General features: G+C 36.9%; 1 protein-coding gene across 2 annotated transcripts; it reads left to right on the forward strand.

Annotated features, from left to right (window-relative positions):
* Positions 1 to 1101: 1101 nt before the first annotated feature.
* LOC126370252 (transmembrane protein 135-like) lies at positions 1102 to 19086 on the forward strand. Of its 2 annotated transcripts, none has more exons than XM_050015068.1 (9): positions 1102 to 1326; positions 3981 to 4111; positions 5773 to 5899; positions 8385 to 8536; positions 10435 to 10546; positions 11401 to 11553; positions 12098 to 12238; positions 12456 to 12622; positions 13410 to 19086. In XM_050015068.1, the coding sequence occupies exons 1-9, from the start codon at positions 1156 to 1158 to the stop codon at positions 13459 to 13461; spliced, it is 1206 nt and encodes a 401-aa protein (XP_049871025.1). In that variant the 5' UTR covers positions 1102 to 1155; the 3' UTR covers positions 13462 to 19086. The 2 variants fall into 2 exon arrangements, with proteins under 2 accessions (XP_049871025.1, XP_049871026.1); XM_050015069.1 differs by lacking the exon at positions 1102 to 1326 and adding an exon at positions 2950 to 3342.
* The last annotated feature ends 146 nt before the right edge of the window (positions 19087 to 19232 follow it).

Here is a 19232-nt window from a genome sequence, read left to right on the forward strand (position 1 = left end):
TTTCGACATTAGCGGAGGTTTCTAGAAACTTTTGTAGTATTGTAATGACCATAGACAATTTCGCGATACTAAAAGAACTCACTTAATTTTCACACACAAAACTAAAAACCTTCCGATTCCAAAAAATACGTTTTTATGTTACCGTTCGACAAAATTCTTCAATAAAAATATTTTAGTGTAAAAGACGAAAATGCTGAAATATACGATTGGTATAAGCAACATAGGTCGTATACATTAACCTTAATTTTGTGTTGTAATTTATTTTCGGGTTATTTTTATTAACCACTCCACAGCATTATATTTCAAAAAGCAACACGGACGGGGAGATCCACGGACGTCCGTGTTGCTCTATGTTATATTTTCATTCATGCTCCCTTTGATATACATAGGTTTAATAAAAATGTTTTAACTAAGCAATTTTAATACTACCGAAAAGTTGCTCTATGCAATGAAGATTGAATGAAGATACTATGTCAATAATGATAAAATTCTTCTCTCGTGTAAGTTGTGAGGTCAATGACCGACCTTACCTTCCAAAAAAAATATTTAAATGTCATTATTACATTAGGTGCATTGTCAAATAGATTTGTTTACTCAGAATATAATTTGATCAATAGTATAATGCAAATAATCAGTATTTTGAACTATTTCCCAAATAAACTAGCGGTAACTTGTGTATTTATCAGGAGCGCACAGGCCGTAACGCTCATAGCGTAACATCTCTACCTTAACATAATATTACAGTGGATCTTTTGCCCTGAGTTTTTTTTATATATAATTGTTGCGTTAAAAAAAGCGAAGTTGTAGGTATATAAACGAGGAAAAATCCCTACGTGGACGAAGGAATTTCGACGTCAATCAGACAGTCATCTATAAAATATCAAAATTACTTCGCCTTTAACATGAACATATTTTTAAAAGCTAGTACAGCAGCAGTCAGTAAACTTCGTACTGGAAGTGTCGTCTGACTGAAACAATACATTTTATTCTATAACAATACATAATGAACTTTATTCGAAGGTCAAAATTAGCTGGCGTCTGATGTATACATTAAGGATGAAATACTAAAATCGAGTCAAGTGGTTGAAGTCTTCAGTTATTGACTTGTAATTTAGTGTTCGTAATATTTGTAAATGTTTTATTAATTCGGTAAATATGGTGGAAATTAGTAAGTTTATGACAGAAAAGTCAAGAGTAGGAGAGCTACCTTGTAATATTCTAGTTCATCCATGGGCCGACACCTGTACTGAAGCATGTTACACGATGATGTGGGCTTGTTTAAAAGGTTCAGCAACCTTTTTTACACCACTACAAGCGCTATTATTGGTAAGATTTTATTGTTGTAGCGTAAAATGTTATTAGACCATAGTAATGTAATCTTTCCCTTTTTTTACTTAGGCACTACTGCTTGGCACTACCCGTAGTGCCATGAGAGATTTTTCTCTTCCGTGACACCACTAGTAGTGCCAAGCAGTAGTGCCTAAGTAAAAAAGGTATCCTTCTATCCAACAAGTCCGCTTCATTTCACTGTTGGGTTGTAATTGACACCTCCTCCATTTTTCAACATGCTTTACGGTCCCGCGTGCAGTATAATAGAAAAGTACCTACCCAAATAAATTATGTGTCAGTCAGTGCTAAACTAGCACTGCTAGTGCCTACTTTTTATTACGTAGGTACCTAATCTGCGCACTTACTTTTATATGCGCAAATGTTAAATTGCATTGAATAAAGGACTTTCCAGGTTACGTTTCATAAAAATATAGATGGCGCTGTTCAGATTTAACGTGATAATTACCTGTTTTCTCATTACTTGGGGTATATAACGTGGCTGACTTTGCAAACTGACGTATCTGTATGTTTTAGCTAAAATAATTTGTGTCTTATTGGCATTACAAAAGGTGCAAATCAGATACGCTAAAAATTTCAGATAGGTATCTGCGTAAGTTAGCGACGTCAGCGATGATAATTATTCACAAAATGTTGTAATGGCAGAGGCATAATATAAAATTAATATTATATTTGATTTGATTTGCTTGATATTTGGATTAGATATGGCATAGAATTATGTCGTTACTTATATAATATATTGCTTTTATTTTAATCAGAATAATAATCCCCATCCCCATAAAAACGCGGTAAGAACCCGTTATTATGTGCTTTAATTTAGAATAATAATGTTCGGAAGGTAAATTATAGTGCCTGGGTGTAATAACAAAAGTCATCATTTATACGCAAAAACAAAGTAAAAAGTTGCATAATTATATCCATTAAATTAGGAGATTATAAGAAGGAAAATTTGTACAGCGCCATCTATATTTTTATTCTAGATTTCGACAAAAACAGTATAAGTACACAGTTATTCCCAGTTGCATCCATCGAACCATGAACTGCCCACGCAGAACACATACTTTTATGACTATTAATGACTAGGTTAAGTATTGATCGTTCTTAATGTCTTCAATATCTCCTTGCGTCGGGGGACATAAGCAAGCGGAAGAACTTTAGATCGGTTAAATAATATGACGGCTCATTTCTGTGTTTGTCTCTTGTTTTAATAATTGTATCATGTGTAAAAATGCATGTAAAAAGTTCTGTCATTAGGTGTTAATAATAAAAAAATATTATACAGGGTGGCCCCGGGGCTCATTGGCTACCTCCATATACACCCCCATGTATGTTAAGCGATTATTTACGGTTTAAAAAAGAAAGAATAAAATCAGCTGTGTAGTTTTAATTATGCCGAAGAGAAGAGTAGCAAACTGCACGGATCATCTTGAGAAGATGTCGAATAGTTCGGTTGGTCTGATTTTAAGGAAGTAGATCATAAGCTGAAAAAGGAAACGACAATGCCTCTCTTTAGTCTATGGTTAACAACTTTTCATCATTCGTTCATGGGTATTATTCATTCATTCCTCACAATCATCCGCTCGTATGTTCATTCGTCGTTCAGTCACTTCAGAATTTTCTTCCTTGTGTGATAGATAGAAGTTTTCTTTCTTTGGTATAAAAAATATTAGTTTCAAATATTTTCCTTGGTCGTTTAGGTAGGGCTCCGTCGTAAAAGTGGCGTGTGTTCTGTTAACTTCCAGTCTGAACGTTTGACGTCTTCCATAATAAGTTTATACTTGCTCCGATGGTATTTTGGGTCATTTAAACGTTTCTGGACATAATAAACGAGTAATCATGGTGGAAGCAAGTAAGCTGTTGTTCGACAAGGGATGTAGAGACTCTGAATGCTATGAGCTCATTCATCCTTGGACCAGGAACTGTTCAGATGCCACAAGCACCATGCTACTTAGCTGCATAAAAGGCAGCTATAAGTTCTATGCCATGGTCTATCTTGTAAGTACTTCTGTTTTAAAACTGTAGAGAACAAGTAGATGCCCCTGTAAACAAACTATGAATTTTAAAGATTTTTTTAATATCATATTTGGGAACCTGCACTGTGTCAAATATAGGTACCACTTTCTAGTGACACTTTCCTGTTAAAACCTTTCACTGCAATTTTAACATAAAACTGTCAACTACAAAATCAAACTAAAACATTGTTTCCTTCATAAAAAAATATATATTCAAATGTATATTTATAACTAAAACACAGACAATAGGTAGGTATATACCTAAATATCAAGTATTTTTGTACATGTAAGTACCTATTTATTTGTTATTACAAATAAATATTTATCATTATGTTTTTGTTAATTTTATTGTTGCTAAACAATGTGCCTATTTATGGATTTGGCCTAAAAAAAGCTAGAATGAAAACTAGATGTACCAACCTATAGCTACTTCTAACAGAATCAGGATATTTTTTAACACTAATTTGGTAGGTATAAACCATTAGATTAATAGTATTCAACAGGTATGCACCTCGTTATGTTTTACATAGCATTGGGATAACTGTTTAAGTACATAAATATATTATTTGTAATGTTAATAGCAAAAGTTATATAGTATAATAACAATTTATTTCTTTCCAGATTCAAATCTTAATGAAAGGCAAGAAACTAGGGAAGAAAGAGTTAATGGAACAATTCAAACTCTATCTGAAATCAGGTATCTTTGGATTGACTGTTGGCAGCTCTTTCGTCACATTAAACTGTATATTTAGGTAACTATACCTATACAATTAATTTCCTTATTTGTTATAAGATCCCCACGTCCCACTACTAAGCAAAAGCCATTAAGCGCAAAACCAAAAACTGGTCCCTACTGGTACCAAATGCAACAATTCTTATTTTATTCTAATATAATTCTTATTGGAATGTTATAAGAATAGTTACTTAAAAAGTTCAATGCCTTTTTGAGGGGAAAAAAAAGCTTGAGTTCTATGCTTATGTGATAAGCAGTCTTTGATAACCGTAGCATGGTGTGGTATAAGATATGCTATGTAGGTATTATAGGTCATAATTTTATGAACCTTTTTTATACAGTTCATCATACTTATCTCAAAGCTACCAAAATTGGCTTTTAATTTGTTTTGTTGATACCTTACAGCTATCCTATAGCTAGCTAGACTAACCTATAGTAATTTATAGTATGAGTCTATGTATAGAAAGTCCAAACTTCAGAGCAACTGAGGGAGGGAAAGAGAAAGCACAACTCCAAATAATGCCCTCGATAGAGACAGATAGAGTGTCAACGCGTGAGCGCAGCATTACTAACAGGCGCGGCGAGATTTGTCACACAGATTTTTTTAAGTTTTTGACTTGAAGGCTTGGCACGGCAAATGCGCCGTTCTGCTTTGGGTAGTTTCCTAGGTCAAAGATAAATTATGAAATTCTGATTGCTAAATAAAAACAGATCTAAAGTTGCCAAAAAATGTTTTCTTTTTTCTGTTTAATTTGTTTATGAATTTTAATAATGAAAAATGTAATAATAAAAATAAATAAAAAATGCGACATTTTGTCGCGTTTTTCTATGACGTCACAGGTTGTTTTTTCATACAAATTCCATAGTAATATTGTGTTTGACTTTAAAAAAAAACTAAGTGATTTGACTAGTTGGAAACTACCCTATTAATTAGCCCTCGCGGCACGCACAACAGGGATAAACGTCGTGCAGGTGTCGTGGCTAGATCGTAAAATTGATCATTTCATGATGTGTTCGACCATTTCATGAAATGGCCAACTTAAGTTGTCAAAATTATATACCTATTCGATATGGAAAATTATACAATTACTTTGATTCATCGATTATAATATCGATCAAGTTTTAAATACAATCGACACCAGCGCCACTATCGGTGGATAATATTACTAATTTTACGATATGATTGCCAACGTTTGGCCATATCACGAAGTAATCATGCGTTTAGTTGCTTGACCATTTCATGAAATGATCAAGCACATCATGAAATGATCAATTCTATGATCTGGCCACGACACGGGTATTGGTCAAAGCCCTCGATATTAGTGATTATTTAGAAGATATGAATGCAGATTAGGCAGCTAAATTACTCAATTGTATACCAATATTTTGTTTATTTTTATATATTTTTTTTAAAGAACGTCTAGGGCCCTGTGCCGAGGTTTTTCTTGCAGCTTCTTTTCCCCGGCTATACAGGTTGTGAGAAGCTGCAGTAGTTTTAGGCGGATGAGACGTTCGTTATGTAAAAATTTACGATTCAAAGTGTAACCATGTTACATACTGAATAAAGATATTTTTGAATTTGAATAGAATTCTCGCCGCGCGTGGTCGCCGTGTCGCAAGGTCTGGTTGTAGAGTTTATTAGGCTTATCTGCCGCACTACAACAAAATGTTTGTCCACAGAAAACTGTTCTTCAGCAAGTTCACATATCACAAAACTGTGCTACTCCCATGCACCATCAGCGGCTTAGCAATATACTGCGAGCCGCCATATAGGAGAGTGTTAGTCGTCAATCTATTTGTTAACTTGGTAAGCTTATTATAAAATATATTCCTTTCTTTCCATAGTAGTTTTCTGCCAAGTATACAGACCCGGAGAAAAGTGATAATGCTAGGGAGATGATGGTGACTTGTTTTATAATAAGTATTTTTAGTCACTGGCACCATTTCTGCTTTCCTGTTACATTGACTTCTTTCATTTACCTGCTATTGCAGGTAAAAGCGTTTAAATATTACTTAACTAACACTAGACCAGAGGTATAATAGTCGTAGGTACTTATTTATTATGTAAGTGTTCTGTTTCGACATACTTACTTAAGTATTTTTTGGGTGAGAGCTCTCAGCGCTCCCCATATGTCCGGCCATGTAGTTAATGCCGTGGTAAAAAAAAGGTTTATTCCATCTTGTCTCGTGTGGGTTGTGAGGAGGATTACCAACCTCGTCAACCCTGGTGTCAGGGTTATTATTGAACCGCCAAAGGCCCTTGACATGGCTCATGTAATGAACGACTACTTACATCAGTAAGCAATAACCGGAACCAACGGCTTAACGTGCCTTCCGAAGCACGGATCGTCTTACTTTCGGACAATCAGGTGATCAGCCTGTAATGTCCTAACCAAACTAGGGATCACAAAATATTTTTTGTGATATTTCCCCACCGGGATTCGAACCCGGGACCTCGGAGACTGGAGGCCGTTTTATTCCATGATTATGTCATTTTTGTGTGATATACTGCGACGATTACATTATTGTACTTTATTTTGATTGTATTTCTGCTTTCAACCGCATCTTAAGTTTATCTTGTATAATCTGTCACCCTTGCCTCTCGCCGATACGATAATAAAAAATATAAAATGGGAGGGTTAGGTTAGGTTAGTTAGTGGTATAGATAAAGTTTTCGGGGACACAGAAGTGATGTTATTTTGTTGTTACAAAACTTTTGATTGATGATCTGAAATGGTGACTATTGATGACCAAGAGTCATCTTATGATAATGACTCAGAAGATTATTCTCTTCTTCTATAGAAGGTTATCATAATTATCGGGTTCGAATCCCGGTGGGGACAAAACACAAAAATCACTTTGTGATCCCTAGTTTGGTCAGGACATTGCAGGCTGATCACCTGATTGTCCAAAAGTAAGATGACCCGTGCTTCGGAAGGCACGTTAAGTCGTTGGTCCCGGTTACTATTTACTGATGTAAGTACGTAGTCGTTACAAGAGTCATGTCGATGCCTTTGACGGCTCAATAATAACCCTGACACCAGGGTTGATGAGGTAGGTAATCCACTTCACAACCCACACGATAGAAGAAGATAATTATTAATTTTAAGTATTCCGAAATTATGATTTTGTCCGAAAAAAAGTAAGATGATTCCGTGCTTTGGAGGGCACGTCAAGACGTTGCTCCTGGCTATTAGCCATAAAAAAAACACCTCCACCAACCCGTAGTGTAGCAATGTGGTGGAGTATGCTCCATATCACCTCCGGTTGAGTGAGGGGAGTCTTGTGCCCAGCAGTGTGACGTATATAGGCTGTTTATGTTATGGTATTAATTTAATACCTTTACACTGCAAGTTGTTATCCGAATTGGTGACTCTACTCACACATTTATAAGCATAACGGAGTGAGATAATGGCCCCGATTCCTGCAGACATCTCTTAATTTTACTTTAAGTTGTACCTGTCATTTTCTTATCCGCCGAAAAGGAAAGGGACGGATGATTGACAGCTCTTAATTTTAGGAAGAATGAGTAAATAAATGAATAACCCGGGCGAATTTTTAGACGGTTGTTTTAGATTTGTGCTTAAAATTGACGTGTGATCCATAAATTTTATGCTTGTCGATTACCCGTCCCTTTCCTTTTCGGCGGATAAGAAAATGACAGATATAACCTAAAATAAAATTAGATGGTGTTTACAGGAATTAGCACCATTATATTCAATAGAAAACCGCGCATAATAATCAGTTTACGGTAATAATAAGTAGCTACCTAATGCCACTAATGCCTGACACATGTTTGTTTTTATTTTATTCAAGGTCAATTTAAAGATTTGAATAATTAAAGAAACAATCTTTGGTCCATGGCTAGATTTAGGCGTCTGTCAATTTGAATTCACGTTAGCATAGAATAAAGAATAATATTAAGTACTTACAGAACGGACACTCTCCGCTCCGCACTAAGTCATATTAGTCGAGCGGCGAGCTAGATTACCTCACACCCCCGCTGGGTCTTATTTTAGTGATTTTACCCGTAAGCGGTTATGGGGGAAGGGAGCGCGCGCGGAATCTGTCTCGCTTGTGCAAAGTGTCCGGGGTGTGACGTTAGGTAGATAGATAGATAAAGTAGGTTGCTTTTTGGCTTCGTTATTATTCAATAAGTCTATTATATTATTATTGTATTTAATGTACAGTCTGTGTTTTCAAATAAGCAACCACGTGCCCCTAAAGTGTAGGCTTAAGTACAGTGACTTAACATTTCTATTTTTTTTTTACACAACAGTTCTATTTCCCAGGTGTTCGAATACTGGGTCCGTACTCTGGAGATGAAGGGATGGCTGCGGCGGTCCCCCGGCCGAGAGACTCTCCTCTTCATGTTGGGTAGCGCTGTCTTCTTCTATCTTATGAGGAGAGAGAAAGAGAGCGAACGACAGACGCCTATATTCTGGTAAGGACTATTGTAAGGATGTTTGTAGCCGAAACTAATCCCTATTAAACGTAGCATGATTGTAATGAGAGTAGGATGGAGATATTAGTACATCGCCTAGCGCGAAAGAGACAAGATATGTTTCTTAAAGTTTTTACGAATGCCCTGGCAGACAAGGAGGTGATCGCGTTCTATGTATTTTGTCACAGACGACATGTTAATATTTTTTTACTCACTTCCAGTTCAGTATAGATACAGCACCGTAATAGGCTACTTGAAAACCTAGTCAAATGAAGTATCGTATTTTACAAAACATCAAAACTAAAGTTTTCTTTGGAGTTTCTAAGGAAATACTGTCCTATGACGTCATCAATGAAAGCGGTCAAACTTCGTACTCATTGTGGTATTAATAAACTCATTTCAGCTTCGAGACTGCTCTCAAGATCATATCAATGTGACAGTTCTTATATAAATACAGGGACTTGAGCGTGATATTGAGGGAAGTCTGAGCTGAGATTATTTTATTAATACCACCCTTAGACTGGCTTCTTTTTCTAGATTATAATTTTATAATTTATCTTTGACCCAGTGAAATATTGTTGCTACCTAATCCATAATGTTGATACATACATGTTTCTTGATTATCGATAGGATATTTTACACTGGATGCACCGACGTTACACCGGATATAATTAAGATTATCAGTACAGTGTTATCTGGATGATCAATTAAATTACAACGTTTTTGAACGTTAAAATAATTGGATTTATTTTGTATCAAGCGTTGTTTAAGATACGTGTTTTTTATCTATAGATACTTATAATAATAACATGCTTATGTAACTGGCAGCTTAATTATTATTCTGACTACATAGTAACACAAGCTAATTGAGATTATCTGATCTACAGTTTACAATTGAGGTCGGTGACAGGTCAAAAAAAATTCAGTAAATAAAAGGGAACTGGGGGTTAAAATGGCCACCTCGAAGCAATTCATCTAAGGATGGTATTAATAAACTAATTTCAGCTGAGACTGCCCTCAAGATCATGCTCAAGTTCCTGTTTTTATATAAGAACTGTCGCTAATAAAAGTGAGTGCGTAATGCAAACAAATGTCAAATAGCAATATTGCTTTCTTAGATGAATTGCTTCGATGTGGCCATTTTAACTCCCCTGTTTATGAGGGCTGATGTCAGTCCTTCAACGCACTTTCCTATGTTTCTATCTTTTTCTGTTACTCAGAAGTGGTAATTAATGATAGTAATATAAATAGTAAATGGTAAATAATAGAGCAAGAGAGTGCGACACTTCATACAAAACACCTCGTTTTACACAGACACTACACATTGACGTTATCGTACACGCGCATCTGTGTGTGTGACGTCTGACCCCCATACGATTGAAGACTAAAGTAAGACCGAGGGGAGGTGAGGTCAATCTAGCTCTGACGCTGGCGGGGAGCGGAGAGTTGCCGTTCTATACGTAGTATAACAATACTACGAAAGATTGGGAATAGAATAAGAATAAGGAACACCTTATTCTTATTCTATTCCCAATCTTTTTCAACCTGCGGCGCAGTTGCAAGTTTACTAGTTTAGTATTTTGTAACAGCGCCCTGCCCTAGCTATTAGGTTAGGTTACTTCGAGGGAGATAGATAGGTACTCGCGATTATTTGTGATTTCGGATAATGATTGACCTCACGGCGCCCCTCTTTACTTTCTACGGTGCACACTTTGGGAACCCTTCATCATCAGCCGTACGACGCCCACTGCTGGGCATAGGCCTCCCCCAAGGAACCCGTACTTTAGTCTAAATAGCCGTAAGCCGCTAAGGAGAAGCCCCTATTAACCTGCCTCCATGCGGATGTACTCGCGTACTTAAAACTAGTCTTCGTAATGGTATATGATTACAACTTACAGGTTTTTCTCTCCGCCCAGAGTCTCGAAGGAAGTCGGCGAACCAGTCAAAGGGTATGAAGGCAGAAGTGCGGCGTGTCCGCATAAAGGACCCTGCTTGAACTATGTTCTAAAGGTATACACCTAAATCTAAGACTTGTTCAACTATTTGTATGTATACACATATATACATGGAATAACTACAAAGAGAAAGTTAAAAAAATCTGATTTGGACGGGACTTGAACCCGCAGCCCCAGCAGCGCGGCCGACTGAGATTTTTTTTCTTTGGATTTAAATTTTCTCTTTGTGACTTTCCCTAAGCACGGGTAAGTGCTAAAAACAAAAATCATGGAGTAAGATTTAGTTCCGTAGCTTGATCCCGCTTTCACAGGACCCGCTTACCTAACCTGAAGATTTGACAGGTCCGGTTTTTTACAGAAGCCAATCAATCTATAGTTCTTTATTGGACATGTAACTATAATATCTTCATCATCTTTGGACTTCGTATCAACAGTGGCTGCAAGTTGTCTTTGATTACTTGTGGCTCTGCCCACCCCATTAGGGATTACGGGCGTGAGTTTATGTATGTATGTATGTATGTAACTATAATACAGTTACAAATTGATAACATAAGGACAATATGCGACCTTTTTACTAGACTGCAATTTCTGCCAACAGCGTAACGTGATAAACGATCGATTCAATACATTTTGACGAAATCGATGTTTATTTTTTCTCTAATATGCGTGCTACGTGATTTTAGTAGTATTTTGACAGAACCACATGACTTATTTGAGTTGACATATTAGCACCAATCGACAAAATGATTGATAAAATTTTATCATGTCGCGTATGTTAGCCCTACAGGTAACCTTAGAGTGATAAAACACAATGTATTGTAGCGTGGGATAGCGCATAGAAAAAAATAATGAAAAGTATACAAGAAATAGGAAAATAAAACCCTTTCATATCTAATTTTCTTATTCCAGGGTACAGCGCAACTGTTCGGGGTAGGCTGCGCAATGACGATGCTTCGAACGATAATTCCTAGAATACTGACGCCGACGAAAGCGCTGAAATCGCTTAAATTCTCGCATCTGAAACTCGGACTGTTCTTTGGAGGCTACATCGGGCTTTACAGAGTGAGTTGATAATGTAGTTTTTCTTGTGTATTTAAAGTCGTAAGACCAAATGTCCAGAATCCAAATTTCATTGTTTAACTCATCATCATCGTCAATTTAAGAGCCACGCTCTTGTCGGTGCAGCATTTTCCATGCCACTGTTTTAGGGAAAGATAGGGCAGTGGTTTCCCTCTTGCCTTCCGCCCCGCACTACTCTGACTGACGCAGGTGGGATGGCGCCCAGAGTAGTCTATTACAAAGCCTTACTAGGACTCCTGTCCTCCTGTCCTTTGTGTTATTGTTATGTCTGGAAATCTCGACCTAAATATCCAGGCGCTTCCAGCCACCTTCAAGTTCTCCCACCATCTTGCCAGGGGTCGAACCACACTGCATTTCCTCAGACGCGGTCTCCACCCCAGAACATTCTTGCACCAGCATTGTTGGTTCTCCAAAAAATTTGGCTAGCCTACTGCCACATCAGTTTACTAACTTTCACAGCTGTCTTTGGCGGATCACTTCATTTCGGAAAAAAATAACAATTCGAAACTTGTTTATGTAATTACAGCTGATAATCTGCATGTTATGTCGTGCGAACGGGCGAGATAGTGCGCTGTACGCGCTGCCCGCGGGCTTCTGCGCCGGCGCAGCGTTCCGGGCGTCGCCGTCGTTACCCATCGCGTTGGCGCCGGTCACTTCCACGTTACAAGTAAGTTGTAATTATACGTATAAATTGACGCCCGTAATCTGTAATATGCTGGGCAAAAAATACAGGAAAAAAAATACTGCATAAATAAATAATGATAATTGCATAAGGTGATAAAAACGCTATGCAATAGCTTTACCGCGGCAGTCCCCGAGTGCCACACGTCTTTTTTTTTTAACTATATCCATTTGTAACTACTAACTAACTGTAACTGTCCCAGATCCTCGGCTCATGGGCGTATCAAAAGAAGATGATCCCGGAACACTGGCCGGTGGTGGAGCTTCTGTACTGTGTGTGCCAGGGGCTGCTGTTCCACGCCCGGGTCATGCACGAGGACGTCTGTCCGCGGTACATCATCAACCTGATGCACACCGTAACCAGCTCCAAGTGAGTACAATCACTTCACTAATTTAAGAGCCACGCTCTTAGCGGTGTAGCATTCTCCATTCTTGACTATCAAAGGTCAATTCTTTCACTTATGAGACACGACGTTTACCTTCTCTTACAGAAACGTATAGCATAATAAATAGCCTATATGCGTCCCACTGCTTGGCATAGGTTAACGCATAACATAAATAGCCCATATGCAGTCGCTGCTCGGCATAGGTTAACGCATAACATAAATAGCTAATATGCATTCCACTTCTGGGCACAGGCTAACGCATAACATAAATAACCTATACGCGTCCCACTGCTGGGCACAGGCCTCCCGTTAATCAACCGGGGGAGGTACGAAGCATACTCCACCAGGCTGCTCCAGTGCGGAATGGTGGAGGCATTTGGGCTAGTAGCCCGGGACGGGCTTAACGTTCCTTCCGAAGCACGGATCATTTTTCTTTCGGACAATCAGGTGATCAGTCTGTAATGTCCTGACCAAACTAGGGTTCACAAAGTGATTTTTTGATATGTCCTCATCGGGATTCGAACCCAGGACCGGCGTTAAAATGGTTAATTTAAATGACAATGGTCACCCGGATCAAACCCTATCTCACATAATGAAGGAGTGCCCTCTACATCGGTTCCTAGGTGGCATAGCCGAGCTGCATTATGTGACGGATGCGGCAGACACTGGTTGAGGGAGCTTAAACTAGATATACGATCCACGCAGGATATTTTTTTTAACTTTTTGCCTTACGCAGTAATAATATTAAATGACAATATTTCTTTATTGCAGGGCTGACGAAATCCAAGGTGCCTTTATACAGAAAGTTTTGAGGTTCATGTGAGGTAACATGTTAGTGCAATTGGTTCGTACCATATTTATTGACTAATATAATTATTGTTTTAAATATACTATATGACAACTTAGTCAAATGAGATAGTTTTACGCAGGTATCATAGACCTTGTATAAACAAATAGACAATCAATCTCTGTAAAAAAAAGGTGTTAGCATCTTGTCACAAGCCACGGCGTGTAACGATACTGTACACCCGATATTGCACTTCATTTACAGCCATAACATCTTACATTGAGGGAACGAACTTATACTGGTGCTAATTCCTGTAAACACCATCTAATTTTATTTGAAGCCATATCTGTCATTTTCTTATCCGCCGAAAAGGAAAGGGACGGGTAATCGACAAACATAAAATTAATGGAACACACGTCAATTTTAAGCACAAATCTAAAACAACCGTCTAAAAATTTTACACTGGCCAATAACCCGACAGAATTAAGTTGACAACACACGTCAAACGGTTTGCATACCAGCGAGATACCTTTTTGATTTGCCCGGGTTCTTCATTCATTTACTCATTCTTCCTAAAATTATGAGCTGTCAGTCATCCATCCCTTTCTTTTTCGGTGGATAAGAAAATGAAAGGTATAACTTAAAGTAAAATTAGGAGGTGTCTGCAGGAATCGGGGCCACTAACTAGATAACTTACCGTCTTATAAATAAAAATAAACCAGAGATCTTCTATCTTCTAGATAGAAGACAACCAGGAACCAGGTATGAACGTTGGTTCAAGTATTTGACAGCCAAGCAAAGTTCAATTTCAATTTAGCTTGGCTGTCAAATGCCGTTTATCATTTACGTTTATCCCTGGTTTATTTTTTATTTGTAAGACGGTAAGTTATGTAGTTAGTGGCCCCGATTCCTGCAGACACCTCCTAATTTTACTTAAGTTTTTTATGGAAATACACGTATGACGTCATCAATAAAGGCGATCAAACGTACTAATTGTTGTTTAAAATTCGTGTATCAAAAAGAAAAATGAGATCCGAATTTTTATCGTCTTAGGTGATTCTCACACTGCCCCGCATGATTTTTTATTTATTTTATTAGGCACATCAACAGTACAAACACAGAACAACTAATATAACTTTCTTAAGGCTAGTACTAGTGTTTGCACCAATTACAGACGTGCACAACTTATGTAATTAACATGTATGTAGAATTTGTTTTCAAAAAAAATGTAAAAAAGAACGGAATAACAAAAGGTATGAAAAGTTACAGCCAGGCAACACTACAACAAAAAAAAAGAATAGGTACAAGAAAAAAAACTACTATTTTTTTTTCTATTAAACCAGTTAAACTAAAACTATGATGCAGCGTAGCGCGTGGATGCGTGTTCTTCCGTTGCTTGTAAGTAGTGATGTTCCGAATATCCGTATCCGTATCCGTATCCGCGGATATCCGAGATAAAAGAAAAATCCGTATCCGTGTCCGATACTTTTCACGCGGATCTTTTACGGATATTTTTCAGGTGATTAAGTAGAATTATTAATTAAAAAACTGTAAAATTACATTCAGATTGTTTTACCATAACCAAAACAAAAGTACTACCCGCGCAATGCAAGTTAAAACGTGTCCTGCCTGACGTTGCGGCGAGCGAAGACGTCAACTATCGTTTCAAGGTCGCGGGGGCCGTCACCAATCGAATAATATCGAATGAGAAAATAAAGATCCGTATCCGTATCCGCGGATCTTTACACTAAATATCCGTATTCAGATCCGTATCCGCGGATATACATTTTTAACGATCCGGCACATCACTACTTGTAAGTACCTACATATCTCCGTTTGTATAGAAAACACGCACGGCCATACGCGCGTTTATGCGGTTGCATTTTCTGTGTGTAAGACTGTGCGTGTTTTCTATACAAACGGAAATACTTACATCATGCGGGGCTGTGTGAGAATCGCGTTTGATTGGCTTCTATTTCTAGATTAGCTTTTTATAACTTATCTTTGTCGCATACATCGAGCCTGTTGATTCGTTCGTACCATATTTATTGACTAATATTATTATATTACCGTTTAATTATAATTTAGGTGCAAGTCTGTGATTATTAAGTTAAACGTTTTTATGGTACAGGGTTTATTTGACATTTCAGGTTTTTTTAATCTATACTATTGAGTGCTTTGGGTACAAAGGTCTTTTTTATAGTTGAATAGAAGTACATTAGTCGTACGTTACGGAATAGACCTTAGTTATATTAGAATTTAGACAGTAAATAATGATTTATATACTTCATACTGCGCTACTGGCTGCGACGTTCATTTATATTATAAAGAATGAAAGTTTTTATCAAAACCCATTTTACCATTAAAAAATAAACACGCAGTGACCGTGTGTATAATTAGTGTTTGACAGCCAAGAAAAGTAACACCATTTTTACCCAACTGCGCCATAACTACGACAGGGTTATGTTTCATTCACTCTTAAAACTTTTAAGGATCAATGTGCCAAAGTGCAATCCGGGAAATGGTTATTAAAATAGTTTTTTTTTAAATTATGAATCAATGAGGGACTTTCCAGGCTACGTTCCCCAAAAACAATTTTTTTTTTGGGGAGTTTTCAGCCTAATTTACAAAATGTTTTGACTTATAATACTTAAATGCCAATCAACAAGCTACGACAAATGAAAAGAAAAAATATTTAAAAACATAATAAGTCAAAGCCAGTCTTAGTGCTAACATATCAAGTCTGGTTCTTTATGCAGTATCGATTTGATAGTTTGTGTACTACTTATAAAACAAGTGAAAGCGGTCAACCGCATTATGCCTGTTGATCATCTTTGCCGTTCTCGGCAGAAAGCTGTTATTCCGGTAGATAGTGCGATTAAAAGGGACGTGTAGCAAGTTATTCCTACGTAGTATTTTTCCGGGTGGTAACAGATTAGATGGCGCTGTTCAGATTTAACATAATTATACAAAAATGTAATGGAAGAGGTATTTAAAAAGCCTGGAAAATCCCTCATTTATTAATGTACTACGTCACAAATTCACAATGCAAGGAGGTTCTATCGTTTTGATTCGTGATGTATTATTAATAAATACCACCTTTAGTTGAATCAGAACAAAAAATATTGTATTGTTCTTGAGCTATTTAATATAATATCGGTTCCTAAAGGTGTCATTACAGTTTAAATTTGCCATAATGTTGGTATTCTAAGGATCAGGTCCAATTGTGCGCACTGTAAAACAACACATATTTAGTGACGTTACGTATGACGTGAATAGTCTCTTCAGCTACTGCCAATCACTACAAAGATTTATAATGAAAGCACTCTGCGCTGCGCACGATGTGAATCTTGATCCTAAAGGTGCGCGCCCACTAGAGTCAGAATCGGACCGGAATGAGCGTCTGATTTGTGCCTTTGTTTTGTTTGGTACGAAGTTGTATGGTCCGATTCTATTCAAGTGGACGCACAACAAAGGAAATACTTACAATTATAGTCAGTACAAAATATGTATTCATTAAAGTGAAATGAGAGGCGACTGAGACGGAACGCCTGAAATGTTTTATTTAATATACAGTGCGTTTATTTTACTAATTAATACAAACGAATGCTAATTTCCATTTTCATCAATAGGCTAGTTTCCAACTACTCAAATCAGTTACTTTTTACTAAACGTCAAAACACGAAATAACTATGGAATTTGTATGAAATAAAAGCGTTATTAAAATAAAATTCATAAATATATAATAGATCTAATAGATCTGTCTTTATTTAGTAATCAGAATTTCGTAATTCATCTTTGACCTAGGAAACTACCCAATTATTATTATTACATTTATCGTATATCAAAATTTGAATTCAGAACTAGGTACCTTGTTTTTTTTTTCTTAAGTTTTGGAATCTCACGGCTTGCGCGTTTGCCATAGACAAAGATAGGGAAACGAATAGGCAAAAGGAAAATTCAAAGAATACTTTGTTGTTTTGTTTTAGCATTCATTTGTATTCGGAATTGACATGATTTGAAAATAGAGGCGCTGTAAATTAGAGAACAAATATGTATAAATATTGGTGTCGGTCGATTTTGGTGTACAAAACTTGATTTTAGTTTTATAAACCGATATAGGGATGCTTTTATAATAACTGTCAAAAATGACCTTTTCATAGCATGCGGCGTTAGTTCGGATACTAGTGCTATCTCTTACTCACATGAAGCTATCAAACAAAATATACTTTTGTTTGCACGAATCGACATTATAGAGTGCTTTTATTTTCTTCATGTTCCTCGGCAATCATCGCATGTTCAACCAAAACAACAATAAAGTACTTAGTTCGAAATTCAAATTCTTATAGACGATAAATACAATAATTGATGAACATGGAAATTTACGATGATTGCCGAAAGGCATTAAGAAAATAGAAACTGTATTCGTATACAGAATGGACCAACGGTTCGCAGTATTGGCTATCAATACTGCTTTCTGTGGAAATATGACCCATTTTGTACCTTTTTAAGATCCAATTTTTGATTTTTAATGCGAACCTTTGGGCCACTGTATAAATGATAATGGCAGGTAACGTTAATTTAGGTCAAAACCAGTCTTATATAAAGTTGTACAAATACTTGAAATGATGTTACAATTAGATAGTAAACTGAAAGCAATAAATGTATAATTTAGTCCTATTTCTTGGCTTCCTGAATATTGACTATGACTATTTTTGTTTGAATTGTATGCAGTGGCGGCCCTAGGGCGGTGCGAGGTGTCGAAAGGGGGGGGGGGGGGGGTCTAAAATCGACCAAGACTGGTCCACCCTGGCAAAAAAAAATAATTAAATAGGTAAATTTCGATGGCCGTAAACACCGGGTGAGAGCCTTCAGCGCTTTCCATTTGTCCGGCCAAGTAGTTAATGGCATCTGCGGCAAATCTACAATAAGTCACGTTGAAAAAAAAAGGTGGCCGTAAACTAATCGAAAAGTTTCGTATTTTAAGGGGGCTGAGGGGTGCCACTTTGAGGTGTCTCGCACCACCTAAATATTTTGCTAGGGCCGCCACTGATTGTATGAAGTTTAGTTAATATGCGGATACTCACATGTATTGACGATACATCTCATTTGTATTTTCTTCGTGGGCACGGAATAACTAATTACTCAAAAAAAAATCACATTTTTACCGTGTCGCGTGACGTCATCAATAAACGTATTTTGAAAGTGTGGTTTTTTCACTGCTGAGCACGTGGTAATCATTAGGGTAGTTTCCAACTAGTCAAATCAGTTACACGTCAAAACACGAAATGACTATGGAATTTTAATGGAAAAGCAACCTGAGACGTCATAGAAAAATGTGCACTTATTACATTTTACTGTATTAAAATTAATTATTAAGTTAAATAGAAAAATGGAAACAATTTCATAATTTATCTTTGACTTAGGAAACGGCCCGTGCTGCGATTCTGTGTCCTTACAGTGAGGGTCATTCGATTATATTATTAATCGAACATGTGAGTACCGGTTCACTTCAAAACAAAATACTCTTGCATTTACTTCAATCTATTAGTATTATATTAGGAAAGCACACTTCTTAGCTTGTACCACCAAATACATATGATTTATAATTATATCGCTCGGTATATTGTTATATTTTTGTAATAAATGGTTTATATTATACTTCATGTTGTTATTAATTGTATAACCAGCAATATCATGTACATTCATGAGCAATATTAATGTACCCACTTTAGGACTCTGTCGCACTAACATATTTGACATTTAGTGAGACTTACAGTTCAATTTGTAAAAAAAAGTTAATGTGA

This window comes from Pectinophora gossypiella, chromosome 10 (genome assembly GCF_024362695.1).
Source record: "Pectinophora gossypiella chromosome 10, ilPecGoss1.1, whole genome shotgun sequence".
Taxonomy (NCBI): domain Eukaryota; kingdom Metazoa; phylum Arthropoda; class Insecta; order Lepidoptera; family Gelechiidae; genus Pectinophora; species Pectinophora gossypiella.

Bases quoted from the DNA above. Each gene is read 5' to 3' on its own strand.
- LOC126370252 (XM_050015068.1), top strand. From the start codon at position 1,156: ATGGTGGAAATTAGTAAGTTTATGACAGAAAAGTCAAGAGTAGGAGAG. The intron at 1,327-3,980 runs GTAAGATTTTAT...ATTTCTTTCCAG, and splicing joins CACTACAAGCGCTATTATTG to ATTCAAATCTTAATGAAAGG. The intron at 11,554-12,097 runs GTGAGTTGATAA...ATGTAATTACAG, and splicing joins GCTACATCGGGCTTTACAGA to CTGATAATCTGCATGTTATG.